At 44.0% G+C, this 24310-nt stretch overlaps 1 protein-coding gene across 1 annotated transcript in view; it reads right to left on the bottom strand.

Annotated features, from left to right (window-relative positions):
- Positions 1–24310, bottom strand: part of LOC122925561 (histidine N-acetyltransferase-like) — a 50637-nt gene that overhangs the window by 13163 nt on the left and 13164 nt on the right. Inside the window, exon 3 of the mRNA XM_044276918.1 lies at positions 2798–3022. Coding sequence (XP_044132853.1) covers positions 2798–3022 — 225 coding nt within the window. The remainder of the gene's footprint in view (positions 1–2797; positions 3023–24310) is intronic.

Genomic DNA, 24310 nt, shown 5'->3' with positions numbered 1-24310 from the left:
AAACGAAGCCGTCAGCATTACTGTAAAAGGGGAACCAAGGGGGCATAACTACTGTGTAAAGGCCCTAAGGTGACATTCTACTGTATGGGGGCACTGAGGGGGCCTAACTATAAGGGGGCCTAACTACTGTAACGGCATGTTCACATGGTGGAATTAGCAAGCTGCATTTTGGTGCAGACGCAGCACCAACACTCCAACAGTAGCCACCGCATGGTGTCTGCCTCACATTGTTTTTAATAGGAGCAGCGCGTTTCATGGCCAGCAGTTTAAAGTTGTGACTGCGCCAAGAAGGGAGTTTCCCGCTTCGCACTGTGTCCAGATGGATGCCGCTTAAAGCATTGGCATGTGTCCGCTTGGGGTTTAGCTCAATTCATTGGATCTCAACCACGAGTGGGTCCACGGCCTTCAAAGTGAACAACCGCAGTGGTTTCTGCAGCAGATTTTTACAGCATCAAAGTCCGCCATGTGAACACACCGTAAGGGGGAATAAAGGGTCGGATTTGTGCAGATAAAGATTGGATGGAGTTAGTGGAGTGACTTAGTGAAAAAACTATCAATAGAGTCACAGTTATCTGGGTCTGTCTCTGTAGAGATAGAAATGGAGGTTGGGGTGTTAATGTCAGCCCTAGGGTAGAAAAACACTGCTGGCCGACACAAACACCTAGTGATAGTACTGGAGGTGTCCGTCAGATGCATCCTTTACAGACACCACACTAAAGTGTGAAAAACCCCACAGAAAAAATAAAACTTGAATAACCACTCCCCGACTCCAGCCCTTTAAAGGGATTGTCTCACTTCAGCAAATAGCATTTATCCTGTAGTTAATACAAGGAACTTACTAAGGTATTGTGATTATAATTCACTCACTTCTATTACTAATGTATTGTGATTATCCAGATTGCTTCCTTTGCTGGCTGGATTCATTTTACTATCACACTATACACTGCTCGTTTCTATGGTTATGACCACCTGCAATCCATCAGTGGTGGTCCTGCTTGCACACTATAGGAAAAATCACTAGCATGTGTGCGGTGCCATGATTCCGGCCACCGTGTGTAGTGCGATAGAAAAATGAATCCAGCCAGCGAAGGAAGCAATCTGGATAATCACAATACATTAGTAATAGAGATGAGCGAATTTCTTGAAACTTTGATTCGGCTGATTCTCCGAATTTCAAAAAATATAATTGCTTTGTGACTAATTACTTCGTCATGAAGCGCATTTTTTTTGTAAGTCGCGGGTGTAATGACAGGGAGCTGTGATAGCGGCGCCCCCGTCATTGTACCACACTGATGCCGCGTCCATACATGATTGCGGGATCCGAGTGTAAATTTTTAAAAAAAATAAACTTACCACCTCCATTTGCTCACGACGGGCCGGCTTCCGCCATCTTTCTTGAAGATCTCAGCTGAAATCCTGTGCGGCGCGAGATTACGTCATCACACCAGCTGGCGTGGTGACATGTGATGATGTAATTTCGCACTGCACGGGATTTGGGCCTAGATCTTCGAACAAGATGGAGGCTTACAGGCCGTCGTGAACAAATTGAGAAGGTAAGTTTGAATTGTTTTAGTTTTTTTTTTTACAATTTCAGGTTAAATCGATTCGCTGACACAAAGCACGAGGAAATTCAGCTTCTAGGCGAGTCGAATTTATCCTAAAATTCGGATTGAATTCCACTTTGTGGGATTCGATTCGCTCATCTCTAATTAGTAAGTGCCTTGTATTAACTTTCTCTACAGGATAAATGCCATTTTCTGAAGTGAGAGGACCCCATAACTCCAGTGGCTCTTCAAAGGGAAGACTTTATGTTGTTAATTGATAACAATAAGCTATTAACACTATGTCTGCACATATTTTTACTTTGCAGAATTTATACTGCACCTGCCTGAAACTTTTGCACAATACTGTACTTTCATACATCACACATTACTCTGCCAGTTTTCTTCATAAACTTGTACCGAGATGTCTGAGGCCACCACATTACTTGGAGACGTTCTAAATTATTAGGTCCTGGAAAGAGGCCATATTTCATCTACAATTTTTTTTTCTAGAGACTATCCCACTCGACTCGAGAATTAGTCCCCTTGGAGAGGGATCATTTTTATTCAGTTCACCATCTTGCGATCTGCTGGCTGGATTTATCCCCCCATCACATTATACACTGATTATTTCCATGGTTACGACCACCCTTCAATCCATGAGCGGTGGTCGTGCTTGCACACTATAGGAAAAAGCGCCGGACTCTCTGGTGGCCAGGACCATGGGGAGCGCACATAGGCTGGTGCTTTTTTCCTACAGTGTGCAAGCACGACCACCGCTGCTGGATTGCAGGGTGGTCGTAACCATGGAAATGATCAGTGTATAGTGTGATGGGAAAATGAATCCAGCCAGCAAAGGAAGCAATATGGACAATCACAATACATTAGTAAGTGCCTTGTATTAACTTCCTTACAGGATAAATGTGACTTGCTGAAGTCCCTTTCATTTATTGCATACAAGGCAACTGCACGCTTAACACCCCTACATTAAGATATCTGGAAAATAATTTCAACTATTTATAATTTAACTAATTATGAGGCATTTATTGACTCTTGGACGCCGTGGTTGAATCAGAAACAAGTGAATGATCTAGATGCGTTTTTATCTCTCTGCTCCTGGGGATTATGGGAAGGAACACTTACATTGTGGGTTCTGCATTTAATTTTTTTTCTTATTGCTGAAATGCCATTAATAAAGAGCAAAAAAAAATTAAAAAAAAAATAATAAAGAAAAATAAAAGATAGATTGAACCTACCTTACAGGTGATCATTTTGCTTGATTTCACTATAATAGCTGGTGGATTCTCAGATAGAGAGAATCTAACTCTTTTAACCTCCGGGTGGTCAGAACGTATAACATCCCAGCAAAACTTCTCAATCACTCCACCCACTCCACGCCTTCTCATCTCGGCGGCTACACGAAGACCTTCCACCACAGCAGCAGTTCCATCATCAACCACTATGAATGACTCAAAGCCCACCTGACGATCCATAAGGAGAAGAACAAGATGAGCATAGAGTAGGTCATGGAGTTTCTGCTCTAAGATATGACCATACAGGAGGACATACAGGCAGTACTTTGTCATATTTTTTAACACATCTTCAACTTTCTAGTAAACTTTGTGTTTGAATTCCTTTTGTAATGCTAAGGTTACATGGTGACCTTGGTGGGGCAACGTCAAGTCATGCATCTCAAAAACACATGCAACTTGTCTTTAATTTTATTCTATGTTTTACCTTTATTTATTAAAACAATAAAAAAATATACTGAAAATTTGGAAACTTTTTTTATCATTTTGTAAAATTTTAAAATTCAAAAATTTTAAAAGCATTTTTGAATTTAAGAAAATGTCTAAACCCACTTGTTTAAGGACCAGTTCAGTTACAGTATATAGTCATTTTATGGAGCTTACATAGTAGAAACCACCCTTAAATAACACCATTTTAGAATTTACTCCCCTCAAATTATTAAAAAACGGATTTTACAAACTTTAGGTGTTCCAAATGAATTAAATCAAAATGGAGGGGACATTTTCAAATTATTATTTTTTGCAGATTTTCCATTTGAACTCATTTTAACTGCTAAAGCAGCAAGGGTTAACTGTAGCTGGCCAGCTATGACCTGTCCTAGGTTGCTAATATAGCTTATGTGTTTATACAGCTAGACCTGCCAATAACCTTAATACAGTTCCTATGTTTGTGTGTTAAACTCAAAAGCAGAGTTTATTTACAGTGTCATATGTTTGGAAGTCATATAAATGTTATACATATTGTGTTCACAGAAGCAGAAAAGATAATATGCCTTTAAGATTAATGATACAGTATGATGTAAGGTAAGCTCAATGACACAGCAAACAGAAAGCATAGAGTTAAACTGTTGTTGCTGGACAGGAGTCTAGACCAATCACAGCCGGCCTGTCACCGCCAGATATCTGAGAAGTTCTGACAGATGTTCTTCAGTACCTCCTGCATGATGTTCTTTTGTTTTGGTTTCACTTTGACATCTCTTCTCCCTCTTCCAGCTGTCATCTATTAGCAGTGATTGCCTCCCTTTATATCCCCTCCCATACTGCCTCACTTTGCGGTTTATACTACTTCCTGGATTGTGTTCATTGCTAGATGCTACTACTGCTGGTTCCTCAGTAAGTCTATTTCTGTATTTGTGTTTTCCTGTTGGCTTGATTCTAGGTGACCCTGACTCCCTCCATATTTAGTGCAGGGAGCTGGCGGTCGTGTCCCCTCACTATTATAGGGTTTGCAGGTGTCACTCAGTCTAGGTACGTGGACATGCAACTTTCTATCATAAGGATCTTTGCATGGACTGAGCAGTCATGGAGAGCTCTAGGGCTTTTATAGGCTCACCCATTTGTTCCTTAGTTTGGGATCAAGTCAGTCGGATCTTTATTTTTTACTTCTTGTTTTCTGCAACACCATCCGTGACTTTATAAACCGCCAAAACTGTCTTAAGCATGAATCCGGTTTCAGCCTTGATTGACTGCATGCAGGGTCTTTCACTGGAGGTATCAGATCTCCGGAAAACTGTCTCTCAGTTTCAGTTAACCGATTCTGCTTACGTTCATGGAATTTGTTCTGAGCCTAAAATCTCGCTTTCGGATACGTTCTCCAGGGCTAGTGAGAATTTTGTTCATTTTAGAGAGGCTTGCAAACTTCATTTTCGCCTACTTCCCCATTCCTCTGGTGATGAGGAGCGGAGGGTGGGGATCATCATCTCGCTGCTCAGGGATAACGCTCAATCCTGGGCCTTTTCGCTGCCGGTGGGGGCACGGCCCTTCCGTTCAGTGGATGAATTTTTTGTAGCCCTGGGTTAGATATATGATGATCCGGATTGTATTGCTCTGGCTGAATCTAGACTACGTCTTTTATGCCAGGGTAAACAGTCCGCAGAGATATACTGTTCAGAATTTCGGAGATGGACAGCTGATACTGGTTGGAATGATGGTGCACTCCGAAGTCAATTTTAACATGGTCTTTCAGAGGGATTGAAAGATGCATTTGCCTTTCATGAGAGACCTACCTCCTTGGAGTCTGCCATGTCTCGGACTGTTCGTATTGACAGGCGTCTTAGAGAGAGGAGAGATCACTCCTTCCTGTCATACTCAGTCCAAGGACAGTGGGCTGGTCTCATTCAGTGCGCAGGGGCCTCAGTCTCTCTCAATCCTCTCTGAACAGGAGCCCATGCAGCTGGGTTTGCTTGTCTCTAACAATAGAGGATTCAGCTCTCAGAGGAGGGTTTGTTTTTGTTGTGGAGGTATAAATCATTTGGCAAATGTTTGTCTTTCTAGGAGATTAAGGGAGTTGTTTTAGGGTAATAAAGAAACAAAAAGAAAAAAGTCCTCTAAAAACATTCCATCTGTTACTATTGGCAAGGTTGATCGAAGGTTTTCCATTTGCTTGTAGTTCCCGTTTTTCCTACCTGCCAGGGTGGCGCTAGAGAGCAAGAATATTGTTTGTGAGATTTTTGTAGATAAGGGAGCAGCTGTCAATCTTATTGATAATCAATTTGCTATAACACATGGTTTCCAGGTATGCACTTTGGGAAAGGACATACCTGTTTTTGCTATTGATTCTGCTCCACTTTCTCAAAAATCGTTAAAGGGCATAGTTCACAATATCCGTTTGACTGTGGGTGATGCTCATGTTGAGGATGTGTCATGTTTTGTCCTAAGCGGATTACCTACTCCTCTAGTGTTGGGGCTACCCTGGCTCACTAAACATAGCCCCACCATTGATTGGCAAGCGAGGCAAATAAATGGTTGGAGTGACTTTTGCAGAGAGAATTGCCTCTCGACGTCTCTTTGAGAGGTTTCTACTAAGACTGTACCATCTTTTCTCTCTGAATTTTCGGATGTGTTTTCTGAGAGCGGTGTTCAGGAGCTGCCTCCTCATCGGGAGTACGATTGCCCTATTAATCTCATCCCAGGCGCCAAGCTGCCTAAATCTCGTTTATACAATCTCTCCCAACCTGAAAGGGTCGCTATGCGTACTTATATCTCTGAGGCTGAGAGCCTGAGAAAGGGACACATACGACCCTCAAAGTTACCTGTTGCCGCATTTTTTTTTTTTTTTGTTAAGAAAAAAGATGGTTCTTTAAGACCATGTCTGGATTTCAGGGAGCTGAACAGTATCACGATTCGTGACCCTTATCCGCTTCCTCTGATCCCGGACCTCTTTAACCAGATTGTTGGGGCTAAAGTTTTTTCCAAGTTGGATTTGAGAGGGGCATACAACCTGGTCAGGGTCAGAGAAGGGGATGAATGGAAGACGGCCTTCAATATCCCTGAGGGCCATTTTGAGAATTTGGTTATGCCTTTTGGTTTGATGAATGTTTCAGCCGTCTTCCAGCATTTTGTTAACGGTATTTTTTATAATTTGATGGGGTGATTTGTACTACTGTATCTAGATGACATTTTGATATTTTTTCTCCTGATTTCCAGACTCATAGGGACCACCTACATCAGGTTTTGCTCATTGTACGCTAATCTGGAAAAATGTGTGTTTGCGGTTCCAGAAATTCAATATTTGGGTTTTCTTCTCTCCGCTTTTGGTTTTCGCATGGACCCCGAGAAGGTCCGCGCTGTGCTTGATTGGGAGCTTCCTGAGAATCAGAAGGTGCTGATGCGTTTTTGGGGTTTTGCCAATTAGTACAGGAAGTTCATTTTGAATTATTCCTCTGTTGTTAAGCCACTCACTGATAGGACTAAAAGGGGGGTAGATTTTTCCTCCTGGTCGGTAGATGCGCGTAAGGCCTTTTCTAGTATCAAAGAGAGTTTTGCTTCTGCTCCCATCTTGGTACAACCTGATGTCTCTCTGCCTTTCATTGTTGAGGTGGACGTCTCTGAGGTGGGTGTGGGTGCGGTCTTGTCTCAGGGTCCCTCTCCTGTCAAATGGCGACCGTGTGCCTTTTTCTCGAAGAAACTCTCCTCCGCAGAGAGAAATTATGATGTGGGAGATAGGGAGTTGTTGGCCATCAAGTTAGCTTTTGAGGAATGGCGCCATTGGCTAGAGGGAGACAGATACCCTATTACCGTGTTTACCGACCATAAGAATCTGGCCTACTTGGAGTCAGCCAAGCGTCTGAACCCGAGACAGGCCAGATGGTCTTTGTTCTTTTCAAGGTTTAATTTTGTTGTCACGTTCTGCCCTGGGGTTAAGAATGTCAAGGCGAATGCCCTGTCACATTGTTTTCCAGGAGGGGGAAACTTTGAAGACCCGGGTCCCATTTTGGCTGAAGGTGGTTGTCTCTGCTCTTTATCCTAAATTGGAGGCAGAGGTTCAGGCAGCCAAGGCAGAGGCTCCTGATCTTTGTCCTCCTGGGAGATTGTTTGTGCTTCTCGCTTTACTACATAAGGTTTTTAAGGAGTACCACGATACTGTCCTTGCTGGAAACCCGGGGGGTAGAGCCACAGTGGATCTCATTGCTCGGAGATTCTGGTGGCCGGCTCTTCGTAAGTCGGTTGAGGGTTTTGTGGCAGCCTGCGAGACCTGTGCTCGTGCCAAAGTCCCTCAATCACTGTCATCAGGTCCTCTCCTCCCGTTATCCATTCCTTCCTGTCCTTGGACACATCTCTCCATGGACTTCATTATGGACCTGCCTCGTTCCTCGGGGAAGACTGTGATTCTGGTGGTGGTGGTGGACCGTTTTAGCAAAATGGCGCATTTTAATCCTTTTGCTAAATGCTAAAACATTGGCACAAGCATTTGTTGATCACATCGTCAAATTGCATGGCATTCCTACAGACATAGTCTCTGATAGGGGCACGCAGTTTGCTTCCAGATTCTGGAAGGCTTTCTGTTCTCGCTTGGGGGTTCGGTTGTCATTCTCTTCTGCTTTCCACCCGCAGTCGAATGGCCAGACAGAGCGCATCAATCAGAATCTGGAGACATATCTGCACTGTTTTGTGGCGGAGAATCAGGAGGATTGGTGTTATTTTTTGTCTCTTGCTGAGTTTGCTTTAAATAACCGTCGTCAGGAGTCCTCTGATAAGTCACCATTTTTTGGTGCATATGGGTTTTATCCGCAGTTTGGGACATTCTCTGGAGAGGGGTCTTCTGGTTTACCTGATGAGGAGAGATTATCCTCGTCTTTGTCATCTATTTGGCAAAAGATTCAGGATAATCCAAAGAGCATGAGTGAGAAATATAAGCGTGTGGTGGATAAGAGACGTGTGCCTGGTCCGAACCTGAATGTTGGTGATCTGGTGTGGTTGTCTACTAGGAATATCAAGTTGAAGGTTCCCTCATGAAAGTTGGGTCCTAAGTTTATTGGGCCTTACAAAATCTTGTCCGTCATCAATCCCGTTGCCTTCCGTCTTCAACTTCCTCAGACTTGGAAGATCCATAATGTTTTTCCCTATTAAAACCTTATGTCCAACCCTCTGTACCCTCTTCTTTGCCTCCTCCTCCGATTGTGGTTGATGGTAATCTTGAATTTTAGGTCTCTAGGATTATGGATTCTTGTATTATCCGCGGTTCTCTGCAGTACCTTGTTCATTGGGAGGGTTGTCGTCCTGAGGAGAGGATGTGGGTCCCAGTGGCAGACATTAAGGCTACTCGTCTTATCAGGGCGTTCCATAGGTCCCGTCCTGAGAAGGTGGGCTCTGAGTGTCCGGAGTCCACTCGTAGAGGGAGGGGTACTGTCACCTCCACATCTCTGAGAAGTTCTGACAGACGTTCTTCAGTGCCTCCTGCATGATGTTCTTTTGTTTTGGTTTCGCTTTGACATCTCTTCTCCCTCTTCCAGCTGTCATCTATTAGCAGTGTTTGCCTCCCTTTATATCCCCTCCCATACTGCCTCACTTTGCGGTTTATACTACTTCCTGGATTGTGTTCACTGCTAGATGCTACTACTGCTTGTTCCTCAGTAAGTCTATTTCTGTATTTGTGTTTTCCTGTTGGCTTGATTCTAGGTGACCCTGACTCCATCCGTATTTAGTGGAGGGAGCTGGTGGTGGTGTCCCCTCACTATTATAGGGTTTGCAGGTGTCACTCAGTCTAGGAACGTGGACATGCAACTTTCTATCATAAAGATACTTGCATGGGCTGAGCAGTCATGGAGAGCTCTAGGGCTTTTATAGGGTTCACCCATTTGTTACTTACTTTGGGATCAAGTCAGTCAGATCTTTATTTGTTACTTAATGTTTTCTGCAACACCATCCGTGACACGGCCTCACACACAGCAGGAGTTTTTACCAATCACAGCCAGCCTCACACACAGCCTGTGTGAACAATTCCCCTAGCTGGAATCATTATACTACAGGATAGAAGCTGAACAGACATTCACTCCACTAAGAGCTGTGTTTTATGGAAGCAGAGAGGCCACAATAGGTATTTAAAACATATCAAATATAGTGCTATATATTAGTTTTTTTAAATATTCATCATTTTTTTCCATTTTTTCCGTACGGACCGCTGTATGGAAAAGGTTAACAGCACAGGGAGCTCCCTCCCTCTCCGATCGGGGGGCTGCTGTGCCTTTGCAGCCCCCCGATGGGAGAGGGAGAGAGCCCCCAGACAGCCCCCCGACACCCCAGTCCTTACCCTTCCCCGTCTGCGAAGTTGTGGCAGACGGGGAAGGTTCCCATGGCAACAGGACGCCTGCTCCGGCGTCCTGCTGTCTATGGTGCTGAACAGATCTGTGCTGAAAGCATAGATCTGTTCAGTGTAAGTAAAATACAGTGCAGTACCCTATATAGAGTACAGTACTGTATTATATAGACATCAGACCCACTGGATCTTCAAGAACCAAGTGGGTCTGGGTAAAAAAAAAAGTTAAAAAAAAGTTAAAAAAAAAGTAAAAATCAAAAAACACATTTATCACTGATTAAAAATGAAAAATATTAAATTCCCTACACATGTTTGGTATCGCCGCGTCCGTAACGACCTGATCTATAAAACGGTAATGTTACTTTATCCGAACGGTGAACGCCATAAAAATTAAAAATTAAAAACTATGATAAAATAGAAATTTTGCCCACCTTACTTCCCAAAAAAAGGTAATAAAAGTGATCAAAAAAGTCGCATGTACGCCAAAATTGTAACAATCAAACCGTCATCCCATCCCGCAAAAAATGAGACCCTACGTAAGATAATCTCCCAAAAACTGAAAAAACTATGGCTCTTAGACTATGAAAACACTAAAACATCATTTTTTTTGTTTCAAAAATGAAACCATTGTGTAAAACTTACATAAATAAAAAAAAGTATACATATTGGGTATTGCCACGTCCGTATGGACCGGCTCTATAAAAATATCACATGACCTAACCCCTCAGGTGACCACCGTAAAAAAATAAAAATAAAAACGGTGTAAAAAAAGCAATTTTTTGTCATCTTACATCACAAAAAGTGCAATAGCAAGCGATCAAAAAATCATATGCACCCCCAAAATAGTGCCAGTCAAACCGTCATCTCATCCCGCAAAAAATGAGACCCTACTCAAGATAATCGCCCAAAAACTGAAACAACTGTGGCTCTTAGACTATGTAGACACTAAAACTTTTTTTGTTTTAAAAATGAAATCATTGTGTAAAACTTACATAAATAAAAAAAATTGTATACATATTATGTATCGCCGCGTCCGTGACAACCTGCTCTATAAAATTACCACATGATCTACCCTGTCAGATGAATGTTGTAAATAACAAAAAAAAAACTGTGCCAAAAAGGTATTTCTTGTTACCTTGCCGCACAAAAAGTGTAATATAGAGCAACCAAAAATCATATGTACCCTAAACTAGTACCAACAAAACTGCCACCCTATCCCGTAGTTTCTAAAATGGGGTCACTTTTTTTGAGTTTCTACTCTAGGGGTGCATCAGGGGGGCTTCAAATGGGACATGGTGTCAAAAAACCAGTCCAGCAAAATCTGCCTTCCAAAAACCGTATGGCATTCCTTTCCTTCTGCGCCCTGCCGTGTGCCCGTACAGTGGTTTACGACCACATATGGGGTGTTTCTGTAAACTACAGAATTAGGGCCATGAATAATGAGTTTTGTTTGGCTGTTAACCCTTTCTTTGTAACTAGAAAAAAAATATTAAAATGGAAAATCTGCCAAAAAAGTGAAATTTGGAAATTGTATCTCTATTTTCCATTAAATCTTGTGCAACACCTAAAGGGTTAAAAATGTATGTAAAATCAGTTTTGAATACCTTGAGGGGTGTAGTTTCTTAGATGGGGTCACTTTTATGGAGTTTCTACTCTAGGGGTGCATCAGGGGGCTTCAAATGGGACATGGTGTCAAAAAACCAGTCCAGCAAAATCTGCCTTCCAAAAACCGTATGGCATTCCTTTCCTTCTGCGCCCTGCCGTGTGCCCGTACAGTGGTTTACGACCACATATGGGGTGTTTCTGTAAACTACAGAATTAGGGCCATGAATAATGAGTTTTGTTTGGCTGTTAACCCTTTCTTTGTAACTGGAAAAAAAATATTAAAATGGAAAATCTGCCAAAAAAGTGAAATTTGGAAATTGTATCTCTATTTTCCATTAAATCTTGTGCAACACCTAAAGGGTTAAAAATGTATGTAAAATCAGTTTTGAATACCTTGAGGGGTGTAGTTTCTTAGATGGGGTCACTTTTATGGAGTTTCTACTCTAGGGGTGCATCAGGGGGCTTCAAATGGGACATGGTGTCAAAAAACCAGTCCAGCAAAATCTGACTTCCAAAAACCAAACGGCGCACCTTTCACTCTACTCCCCGCTGTGTGGCCGTACAGTAGTTTACGGCCACATATGGGGTGTTTATGTAAACGGCAGAGTCAAGGCAATAAAGATACAGTCTTGTTTGGCTGTTAACCCTTGCTTTGTTAGTGGAAAAAATGGGTTAAAATGGAAAATAAGGCAAAAAAATGAAATTTTCAAATTTCATCCCCATTTGCCAATAACTCTTGTGCAACACCTAAAGGGTTAACGACGTATGTAAAATCAGTTTTTAATACCTTGAGGGGTGTAGTTTCTTAGATGGGGTCACTTTTATGGAGTTTCTACTCTAGGGGTGCATCAGGGGGCTTCAAATGGGACATGGTGTAAATAAACCAGTCCATAAAAATCAGCCTTTCAAAAACCAAACGGCGCACCTTTCACTGTACGCCCCGCTGTGTTGCCGTACAGTAGTTTACGGCCACATATTGGGTGTTTCTGTAAACGGCAGAGTCAGGGCAATAAAGATACAGTCTTGTTTGGCTGTTAACCCTTGCTTTGTTAGTGGAAAAAATGGGTGAAAATGGAAAAATAGACAAAAAAATGAAATTCTCAAATTTCATCCCCATTTGCCAATAACTCTTGTGCAACACCTAAAGGGTTAACGACGTATGTAAAATCAGTTTTGAATACCTTTAGGGGTGTAGTTTCTTAGATGGGGTCATTTTTGGGAGTTTTCTATTATCTAAGCCTCACAATATGACTTCAAACCTGAACTGGTCCATAAAAAGTGGGATTTTGACGATTTCTGAAAATTTTCAAAATTTGCTTCTAAACTTCTAAGCCTTGTAACATCCCCAAAAAATAAAATATCATTCCCAAAATGCTACAAACATGAAGTAGACATATGGGGAATGTAAAATCATCACAATTTTTGGGGGAATTACTATGTATTACAGAAGTAGAGAAACTGAAACTTTGAAATTTGCAAATTTTTGAGATTTTTTGGTAAATTAGGTATTATTTTGTGCAAAAAAAATAATTTTTTTGACTTCATTTTACCAGTGTCATGAAGTACAATATGTGACGAAAAAACAATCTCAGAACGGCCTGGATAAGTCAAAGCATTTTAAAGTTATCAGCACTTAAAGTGACACTGGTCAGATTTGCAAAAAATGGCCTGGTCCTAAGGTGTAAAAAGGCTGTGTCCCTAAGGGGTTAACCGGACAGAATGATATAAAAAAAAAACGGACACCAAAGAGTCATAATAATCACCAAAAAATGAAGCTGACTTTCGTGTATATGAAAATCCAAAGTTAGTCAGACGGATCCGTCCAGACCCCACACCGAAAGTCAATGGGGAACGGATCCATTCGAAGTCGCACCATATTGTGTCAACTCCAAACGGATCCGTCCCCACCGACCCACACTGCAAGTCCGGACAGATCACTGCCAGGCGGACACCCGAACGCCGCGAGCTGCACTCAGGTGTCCGCCTGCCGAGCAGAACGGAGGCCAAGCGGAGCCATCCCGATGCACTCCGAGCGGAAGCACATCCACTCAGAATGCATTGGGGCTCTACGGATCCGTTCGGGGCCGCTTGTGAGAGCCTTTAAACGGAACCCACAAGCGGAACCCCGAACGCTAGTGTGAAAGCAGCCCACAGACACCTCTAAATATGGGCAGATGATCAAAATGCATGTAAACTTATTAAGTATAGGTCAGAGTAAAAGGTACCAGGCCAGTGGCTGGGAGCTGGACATGACGTAAGATGACATAGTATACAAAAGCACACAATTAACCCCTCATTATCCTAATTGATGGCAGATAACTACATTGCGCTGTGGACAGGTGGATTACACCCCACCACACCGCGATGTTGTATTAAGAGACCATGTTCAGACTCATTATAATCGCACCGTGTACAATGTAGAAAATGTGCGTACCATAGATTATGAGGAGGAATAATGGCAATAATGTCAGTATTCCAAAACAACAGCTGACTTGGTTTGACATGAAGTGCTAATGCATAAACCAAATATAATATATACATACATAAATATTGACGGGAGCAACCAACCTTAGGGGCTGAATTATTACAGTATTAGATCATACACAATTGCTGGGAAAATAGGTGCCAGTAGAGTACAAATTCGATTATAATAAAACACACTCAAGGTAATTATATACTTAAAAAGGAAAAAAAAAGGCGCAAGTGAAAAGCAGGTGAAAAGAGTACTCGGTTAGTTGATAGAAGGGAAAGGAAACAGAAGAAAACTATAAAAATGTACATCATGGTGAAAATATATGGTCGGAACATCTCGAAAAGAGGGGAGTTATTATGTAATATTGATGGAGTCATAGTTGTATAACCAGCATATGACCCGGGGAAGTCCAGAATGTATCCAAAAGGCACCATGCACGAAGACATAACTCTGTATGGAACCATGACTCCACTGGTATGGTCCTCCACTGCCACAGACGTCATCGGTAGTGCTAAGGTAAATCAAGAAAGCACTGTACGTTAAAAAACAGGGGAATGACAGACAAATGATTAGAAACACGGGACTCGGGATGAGCAGAGGGACCCCAAGAGGCCTCAAAAACAGGGAATGTTATTGAGGACATCCATCACGGGGCGTATCAGTTATAGAAAAGGAGCAAAAGAAAGGTCCTCATTTAACGACCCTAGGTGTCATGCTGTCTAATTCATGAATCCAGCGTACTTCTTTTTGCGCCAATATCTTCCTCCAGTTACCACCACGTGGTGTCATGTATACCCTATCGATCCCACAGATTCTAAATTGCGAACTATCACAATTGTGAAACAATTTAAAATGTTTGGGAATCGTTTTTAATAGGGTCACATCATTTTCATCTTTGGCAGCCTCAATGCCCAGGACGTGTTCTCGTATCCTCCTCTTGAGCTACCCGGATGTCAACCCAACATAAATGCGTTGGCATGGACACTTCCCCACATATATCACACCTGGAGTATTACAGGTGATAGTATGTGTGATGGTGTATTGTTTACTGTTGGTGAATGGATTGCTAAAGGGGGTGGTCCTGTCGACATTGGGGCATGCCATGCACCTCCCGCATGGGGTACATCCCCACTTGGAACCTTTTGAGTCTGGATTCAATTTGATCTGATGACCTGAATGGTAACTGTTTAACAACAGATCCTTTAGATTTTTGGTGCGTCTGTACGTGATGGAAGGGCAGGTAGGTAAGATTTTTGTCAACATGGGGTCTAATTGTAGGACCTCCCAGTACTTGGCTAGTGTATCTCGGATCGATTTCCACTGCGGGTTAAATGAGTTGATAAACCGTACCTTGTCCACTGGATTGCATCGTTTGCAGTTGTATGCCAAAAGAGGATCTCTCTGTACTTGTTTTGCTTTCTGGTGACACTGTTTGATGTTCGCCGCTGAATATCCACGATCCGAGAATCTTTGTTGCAAGTCCTGAGACTGACTGTTAAATGCCTCTTCCGTCGAGCAGATTCTCCTAGCTCTTAAGAACTGGCCATATGGGATGCTACGGATAAGGCTCTGCGGATGGCAAGACTGTGCGTGTAGGACAGAATTGGTGGACGTTGCCTTGGGGAATAGGTCTGTCGATATCCTGCCGGACTGGTCTACACGGATCTGTACATCAAGAAAGTCGAGGTATGTCTTGTTGATCCTAGATGTTAATACAATATTACGGTTATTGCGATTGAGCAACCCTACCAACTCGGTGAATCCAGATTGTGGGCCCTGCCACACGACAAAGATATCGTCGATGTAGCGGGCTCACATCTGGACTCCGCCGATGTCGCCGTAGACCTCCGCAAGGAAGACCTCCCTCTCCCACAGCCCCAGGAACAGGCAGACGTAGGACGGCGCACAGTCCGCCCCCATAGCCGTTCCCTGGAGCTGCAGGTAGAAGGCGTCCCCAAATAGAAAGAAATTATGCGTTAAGACAAACTCAAGGAGCTCAACAACAAACTCACCCAAATCATCCTCGATATTGGACATGGTTAAAAAGAACCGGACCGCCTCCAAGCCATCCCTATGGCGGATACTGGTATATAGTGATTCGACGTCGCATGAGGCGATCCACATATCCGGTTCAAGATGAAGAACGTTCAAACGGCGTAGAAAATCGGTTGTGTCTTTGACAAATGATCGGAGTTGTTCTACAAGTGGCTGTAAGATAAAGTCGATGTATTTGCACGCTTGTTCACACAAGTTCCCCTTCCCTGATACTATAGGACATCCAGGGGGGCATGTCTCATTTTTATGCACTTTTGGGGATTAGATATAAGCACGCCACTTTTGGATATTCGGGAATGAGGCATAGCTTGTTTTTTTATGATGATACCATTCGCTTCTGCACGTTGTACCAGGGCACCCAATTCTCGTTTATATTGATCACTCGGGTGAAAGGTCAGCCGTTTGTAGCAGGTGGGATCCCTAAGTTGTCTGTGAGCTTCTTTCTCATATGCATCACGGGGCCACACCACCACATTACCGCCTTTATCAGCGGGTTTAATCACCACGCCTTAATTTTTTGCAGCTCTTTAACGGCCCTTCGCTGTATGAAGGTCAGATTATTAAACTTAGTGGGATAGGAGGCCGAGATCTTATGGAGATCTCAAGTGACCAACTGTACGAATGCCTGAATGTTGGGGTACATGCTGAAGGCCGGGAACCTAGTTGATTTTGGTAGGAGGGAGGAAGGAAACTTACCATGCGCAGGGCCGTCTTTAATATTGATTGGACCCTGGGCAAAAATTTACTTGGGCCCCCTGGATCCCGCCTTCCCACACCTTAGCAGGCAATCACGCTCTCCACCACAACACACACACACAAAATCCACACATCTGGTAGAGTCCAGTGAATGACTGTAAATACTTCCAGTTCTGAAGACTCCAGCAGCTCAGGATCAGTGCTCTGGGCTGGAAGTGGGCACCGCTCTGCAGGAAGGAGACCGGGGCTCGGCTCACCCTAGTGTTACAGTGCACCCCAGCACCCCACAGTATGCAGTATAGCACCCTATAGTATACAGCACCACACAGTATGCAGTTTAGCACCCCACACTACACAGTACGCCACAGTATAATGTAGAGCAGTATAGCAGCCCACAGTATACAGCACCCCACAGTATACAACACCTCACAGTATACAGTACAGCAGTATAGAACTCCACAATATACAGCAACCCACAGTATGCAGTATAGCACCCTATAGTATACAGCACCACACAGTATGCAGTTTAGCACCCCACACTATACAGTACCCCACAGTATATAGTAGAGCAGTATAGCAGCCCACAGTATACAGCACCTCACGGTATACAACACCTCACTGTAAACAGCACCCCAAACTATACACGATACAGCCCCCCACACTATACAGTACAGCAGTATAGCACTCCCCCACACTATACAGGCCCCCCACACTATACAGGCCCACCACACAGTATACAGGCCACCCCCCCACAGTATACAGCCCACCACACAATATACAGCCCACCACACAGTGTACAGCACCCCACTATACAGTAGTTTACAGTATATAAACATAACAGCCCCTGTCACCTTTTTCTGATGTAACCTTTACACAAAAAAGCTCCACAGTTAACTTCTGCAAAACTCAGTAGGACCTGTGATGACCTCATAGCCATGTGACCAGTAATTGCTAGGTTACTGGTCACATGGTAATGATGTCATTAAGGTCCTAGAGCAAAACTCATTAATGTCCTAGAATTAAGATCATTAACACAGTACGATCATGATGCCTGTGTAGCCGACAGCCTGACACCCGGGGCAGTAGCTAGCAGGGCTCAAGAGGCAGCTGCCCCTTTTGCCCCTTGGTAAAGACGGCCCTGACCACGCGGCCCAATTGCCCCTGGTTCTTGTTCCTCCATCAGTTCCTCCAAAATGGTAACCGCCTCTATTTCTTGTGGCGTGGTAAGGGTTGCTTGTAGTACATCTCTCGAAAAAAACATCCTTTTAAAAATCAGCTTGCAAGCAAAGAGATCGAGATCTTTGACTACTGTAAAACAATCAAAATAATCAGATGGCACAAAAGACTAAGTACCTCTAATTGTGCTCTAGACAATTCTGTATTTGATAGATTAATTATTTAAATGCAATTACATCCCTAGAGGCCTAAGGATCAAAATTTTTCCCACCTACAACAGCCAGGACATGGATTTCCTGACAAAGTGGGAGGAGTCATGCAACATCTGCTCCAGGTCTTTGATACAGGCTATTATCAATTTGAACAAAAAAACACTATGTGAGTTGGAACCGGTTATTCAATGTAGTACTGAACTACTTGTATCTCGATTGTCCACTGGTGAACATGCAAAATGGGAAAAAGAGATTCAAGACTCATACGACATATGGGAAAAACAAATCAAATCGGAAAAAAGTAAAAAATTCCAACAGGATAAACTAGACTATGAGAACAACTTTGTCTATAAATGGCGCAAATTTCCAGCTGGGTCCAGATCTAGATCCAGTTCTATGTGCTTAAATAGGTCCGTGGGTGGTGATTCTATTCAGTCAGTGCGGCTACTTACACGATATTCAAGCCGCAGAATGAAGAGGAAGGCATCCCCGACACATCATAAACAAAACTATCCTAAGCGCAACAACTGTCACCAACCCCAAGGTAATTAATCTATCAAATACAGAATTGTCTAGAGCACAATTAGAGGTACTGAGTCTTGATCTATCATTTGTGCCATCTGATTATTTTGATTGTTTTACAGTAGTCAAAGATCTCAATCTCTTTGCTCGCAAGCTGATTTTTAAAAGGATGTTTTTTTCGAGAGATGTACCACAAGCAACCCTTACCACGCCACAAGAAATAGAGGCGGTTACCATTTGGGAGGAACTGATGGAGGAACAAGAACCAGGGGCAATTGGGCCACGTGGTAAGTTTCCTTCCTCCCTCCTACCAAAATCAATAGGTTCCCGGCCTTCAGCATGTACCCGAACATTCAGGCATTTGTACAGTTGGTCACTTGAGATCTCCATAAGATCTCGGCCTCCTATCCCACTAAGTTTAATAATCTGACCTTCATACAGCGAAGGGCCGTTAAAGAGCTGCAAAAAATGAAGGAGGTGGTGATTAAACCCGCCGATAAAGGCGGTAATGTGGTGGTGTGGCCCCGTGATGCATATGAGAAAGAAGCTCACAGACAACTTAGGGATCCCACCTGCTACAAACGCCTGACCTTTAACCCGAGTGATCAATATAAACGAGAATTGGGTGCCCTAGTACAACGTGCAGAAGCGAATGGTATCATCATAAAAAAACAAGCTATAAGCCTCATTCCCGAATATCCAAAAGTGGCGTGCTTATATCTAATCCCCAAAAGTGCATAAAAATGAGACATGCCCCCCCTGGACGCTCTATAGTATCAGGGAAGGGGAACTTGTGTGAACCAGCGTGCAAATATATCGACTCTTACAGCCACTTGTAGAACAACTCCCATCATTTGTCAAAGACACAACCGATTTTCTACGCCGTTTGAACGATCTTCATCTTGAACCGGATATGTGGATCGCCTCATGCGATGTTGAATCACTATATACCAGTATCCGCCATAGGGATGGCTTAGAGGCATAATTTCTTTCTTTTCGGGGACGCCTTCTACCTGCAGCTCCAGGGAACGGCTATGGGGGCGGCCTGTGCGCCGTCCTACGCCTGCCTGTACCTGGGGCTGTGGGAGGTCTTCTTTGCAGAGGTCTACGGCGACATCGGCGAAGTCCAGATGTGGGCCCGCTACATCGACGATATCTTCGTCGTGTGGCAGGGCCCACAATCTGGATTCACAGAGTTGGTAGGGTTGCTCAATCGCAATAATATTGTATTAACATCTAGGATCAACAAGACGTACCTCGACATTCTTGATGTACAGATCCGTGTAGACCAGTCCAGCAGGTTATCGACAGACCTATTCCGCAAGGCAACGTCCACCAATTCTGTCCTACACGCACAGTCTTGCCATCCGCAGAGCCTTATCCGTAGCATCCCATATGGCCGGTTCTTAAGAGCTAGGAGAATCTGCTCGACGGAAGAGGCATTTAACAGTCAGTCTCAGGACTTGCAACAAAGATTCTCGGATCGTGGATATTCAGCGGCGAACATCAAACAGTGTCACCAGAAAGCGAAACAAGTACAGAGAGATCCTCTTTTGGCATACAACTGCAAACGACGCAATCCAGTGGACAAGGTACGGTTTATCAACTCATTTAACCCGCAGTGGAAATCGATCCGAGATACACTAGCCAAGTACTGGGAGGTCCTACAATTAGACCCCATGTTGGCAAAAATCTTACCTACCTGCCCTTCCATCACGTACAGACGCACCAAAAATCTAAAGGATCTGTTGGTAAACAGTTACCATCCAGGTCATCAGAACAAATTGAATCCAGACTCAAAAGGTTCCAAGTGGGGATGTACCCCATGCGGGAGGTGCATGGCATGCCCCAATGTCGACAGGACCACTTCCTTTAGCAATCCACTCACCAACAGGAAACAATACACCATCACACATACTATCACCTGTAATACTCCAGGTGTAATATATGTGGGGAAGTGTCCATGCCAACGCATTTATGTTGGGTTGACATCCAGGGAGCTCAAGAGGAGGATACGAGAACACGTCTTGGGCATTGAGGCTGCCAAAGATGAAAATGATGTGACCCTATTAAAAACGATTCCCAAACATTTTAAATTGTTTCACAATTGTGTTAGTTCGCAATTTAGAATCTGTGGGATTGATAGGGTGTACATGACACCACGTGGTGGTAACTGGAGGAAGATATTGGCGCAAAAAGAAGTACGCTGGATTCATGAATTAGACAGCATGACACCTAGGGTCGTTAAATGAGGATCTTTCTTTTGCTCCTTTTCTATAACTGATACGCCCCGTGATGGATGTCCTCAATAACATTCCCTGTTTTTGAGGCCTCTTGGGGTCCCTCTGCTCATCCCGGGTCCCGTGTTTCTAATCATTTGTCTGTCATTCCCCTGTTTTTTAACGTACAGTGCTTTCTTGATTTACCTTAGCACTACCGATAACGTCTGTGGCAGTGGAGGACCATACCAGTGGAGTCATGGTTCCATACAGAGTTATGTCTTCGTGCATAGTGCCTTTTGGATACATTCTGGACTTCCCCGGGTCATATGCTGGTTATACAACTATGACTGTTCCATCAATATTACATAATAACTCCCCTCTTTTCGAGATGTTCCGACCATATATTTTCACCATGATGTACATTTTTATAGTTTTCTTCTGTTTCCTTTCCCTTCACTCAAGGTAATTATATACTTAAAAAGGAAAAAAAAAAGGCGCAAGTGAAAAGCAGGTGAAAAGAGTGCTCGGTGCGGTGATAGAAGGAATAGGGGACGGACCGAACATCGCATATGTTCGCCCACCGCGGCGAACGCGAGCAAGCTATGTTCACCGGGAACTGTTCGCCGGCGAATAGTTCGGGACATCTCTAATCATAACCCAAAAGTAACAGATGTAGGACATCAACCTAAACACGAGTTCACTCCTTACAGAAGACTTTCAATATTGTTTCCTAAACCCTTTCACTACCAACACCCTACATGTACGAGTGGCGTAACTAGAAATTACTGGGCCCCACAGCATATTTTTGAATGGGGCCCCCCTCCCCCAGTCATTTTTTCACAACCCCCTCCTTTCATGCCGCCCCCATTCCTGTGGCTAGTAAAGATCTCTCTCTCAGACCAGGTCCGGCAGCTGTTCCATCCGTTTTCTACACTGTCTATACCGTCACTGTATATTATTTCATTGTGTAATACTGTTGAGGGGGCCCTGACAAACTCTTTTAGTCCTCCTCCTCATGGATGGGCCCCTTCTGAGTCAGGGCCCCAAAGCAGCCGCTTCCCCTGCTTCCCCTATAGTTACGCCCCTACGATGGAGTGATGTGGAGCAAAGTTCCCCCTGGTCGTACTTTGGTGGTAGGATGCCAGGAAAGGGAGATACAGATTCGACGTCCGGCCAGTGGAATGGCGCCAATTGCATTGCTCGTCCTGCATCTGGGGTTGCCCTCTAAGAGGTATTTACGATTATATGTCCCTCTGTAGTATAGTTTAACGTGATGTCAGTCGCCTTCCAACAACGAGGACGTGGTGTCCCCTTTAAAGGGAACCTGTCATCAACTTTATGCTGACCTCAGTGAGGTCAGCATAAATTAGTGACAGAAATGCTGATTTCAGCGGTGTGTCATTCATGAGCTAAAAGTAAGTGGTTGCCGAGAACCAGCATCATAATCATTGCAGCCCAGGCCTTGAAAAGAGTCAAATCTACCTGAGAAGAGTCATGGATATTCATAATCTCCTGCTCTCCCGTCCATCTGCTGATGATTGGCAGTTCTCTCCTAGAGAGAAAGGGAGAAAACTAGGTAGAAGACTGTCAGTCATCAGCAGGTGGGCAGGAGAGCAGGAATTTATGAATAACTATGACTCTTTTCCAGGCTCAGTCTGCAATTATTGTGATGTTGGTTCTTGGCAACCACTTACTTTTAAGAAATGACAGACCGCTGAAATCAACTCACCTGTCTCTATTTTATTCTGCCGTTCGTATGGGCTGCATAAAGCTGATGACAGGTTCCCTTTAAGTAGTGTGATGGTGGGGGCGTGATGACGTGATGTGAGAGACGCGTCTCGCTCTCCCTCCTCGCCAGCCTCCTCCCTCCAGGCTCCTGCTCCCGCTCCTGCCGAAACAGCTGATGCCTTGAATGCGGCGGCTCCCTGGCCTACTCTCGTTGGTGTCGGCTTACCTCCCTCTCTGCTGGCTGGGGGCCGGCTGTTCCATTGGTTGTTGGTCGGTGTCGCTTCCTGGGGGGTCTGTTTTCCTGGTTTCCCTTGAGGAATCTGCGGTCTCCTCCTCAGCTTGCCTCCGGCTCCTTACCCTGGTGCACGGCACTCATCTGCGATCAGCTGTTCCTTGGCTGCTCCTTGGCTTGTGGCAGCCTGCCCTCTGCTGGTGATTCTTGGGACTGCAGGCATCTATGTTGTTTCTTTTTTTCTTCTGTGACCTGGGTTCTCATCCGCGGCTGAAGGCGGCATCTGGATGGTTATTTTTTGGAGAAGATTCCCTGGCTCATCACCTGGCTTACTTAACCACCCGGGCGACCGCAAGGATTTCGTGCACCTTCGTTTTTGGCCGGTCCTGGACTTTCTGCTAGGCTTGAGGCGCATGCTGGACACGTGAGAACATTGCAATTTGCTGTTTGTGACGCTATTCTTGTTTTTCTTGCTAAACTCCCCCGCTATATTTTTTTTTTTTGGTCTTGCTCCCTCTAGTGGTGTTTGGAGAAGAGGGGATAGAAGGGTGATAAAGCAAGGGAAGGGAGGAAAAAAGGGGGAGAAAGAGGATAAGAGGAGTAAAGAGGGGGGGAAGAAAATGGCCCCAAAGCGACGGTCAGTGGATTCCTCCGCAGCAAAGATGGTGTCTAAGACCCCTGACAATAAAATAGATAAGTTCCTGAAATCACCCCTCCCAAATGAAAAGAACACAGCTAAAATAAAATCGACTGCGAACTTAAAGAAACCTGCGAGAATTCCCCAAACTGATGAACTATCCGATAACGGATCAGTGGAGGCAGGACATGAGACAGGAGAGGAAAGTCTCTCTGCACAAATGCGAACTGAATACGATCCTTCAGTTCTGAATAAAATCTTGTGCGCCGTGGAAAATAACGGCACCTTAGTGCAAGGGATGGCTACCCAGCTGGGCTCAGTGCAGAGTGATATTGCCTTAATTAGAGAAGATCTTGTAAATATCCGGGAGCGAGTCTATAATGTTGAAAAAATAGTTGATTCCTTGCAAACCGATGTGGAAATGCTAAGATCCAAAACCGTGCTCCTGGCTTCAGAAAATCAATCATTACAAAATAAGCTGGAGGATCTGGAAAACAGGGCAAGGCGAAATAATGTCCGCATAATTGGCTTTCCAGAAGGAGCTGAAGGTCGACAGTTAGAGGAACAACTCAAAGATGTGGTTTTGAACAATCTTGGTAGTGATTACTTTTCCTCGATGTTTCAAATAGAAAGAGCCCATCGAATACCAGGGGGGAAACCTACTCCAGGGAGGCCGCCGCGAGCAATTATAATGAAATTATTATTGTCTGCTGATAGAGATATGATACTGAAAAGAGCAAGAGAGTGCACACCTACTGAATATCAGGGCACTAAATTGCTCTTTTTTCCAGACTTTGCTCGGCAGACCCAGGAAAAAAGAAGAAATTTTATGGAGATTAAAAAACGCTTGGCGTCCAAGGACATTAAATATTCTTTACAGTATCCAGCGAAACTAAGAGTGATCCATAAGGGAATTGTTCAATTTTTTGAAAAACCACAACAAGCGCTAGACTGGATGGAGCAAATGGGCATATGAAATTGCGCAATATCATTATGGAGGGGGCGGGGGGGTTGGGGTAAGGGAGAACGGCCGGAGGTTTAGAGGTTCGCTGATTAGATCGGGCGGATCAATGGAGAGGGGAGGGGGGAACCCACCTTGCAGGTTTGGGGTTGTGTGTTTTTTTTTATTTTTTTTATTTTTTTTATT

Source organism: Bufo gargarizans, chromosome 2 (assembly GCF_014858855.1).
Source record: "Bufo gargarizans isolate SCDJY-AF-19 chromosome 2, ASM1485885v1, whole genome shotgun sequence".
NCBI lineage: Eukaryota > Metazoa > Chordata > Amphibia > Anura > Bufonidae > Bufo > Bufo gargarizans.
This window is presented reverse-complemented; position numbering and strand designations above follow the sequence as displayed.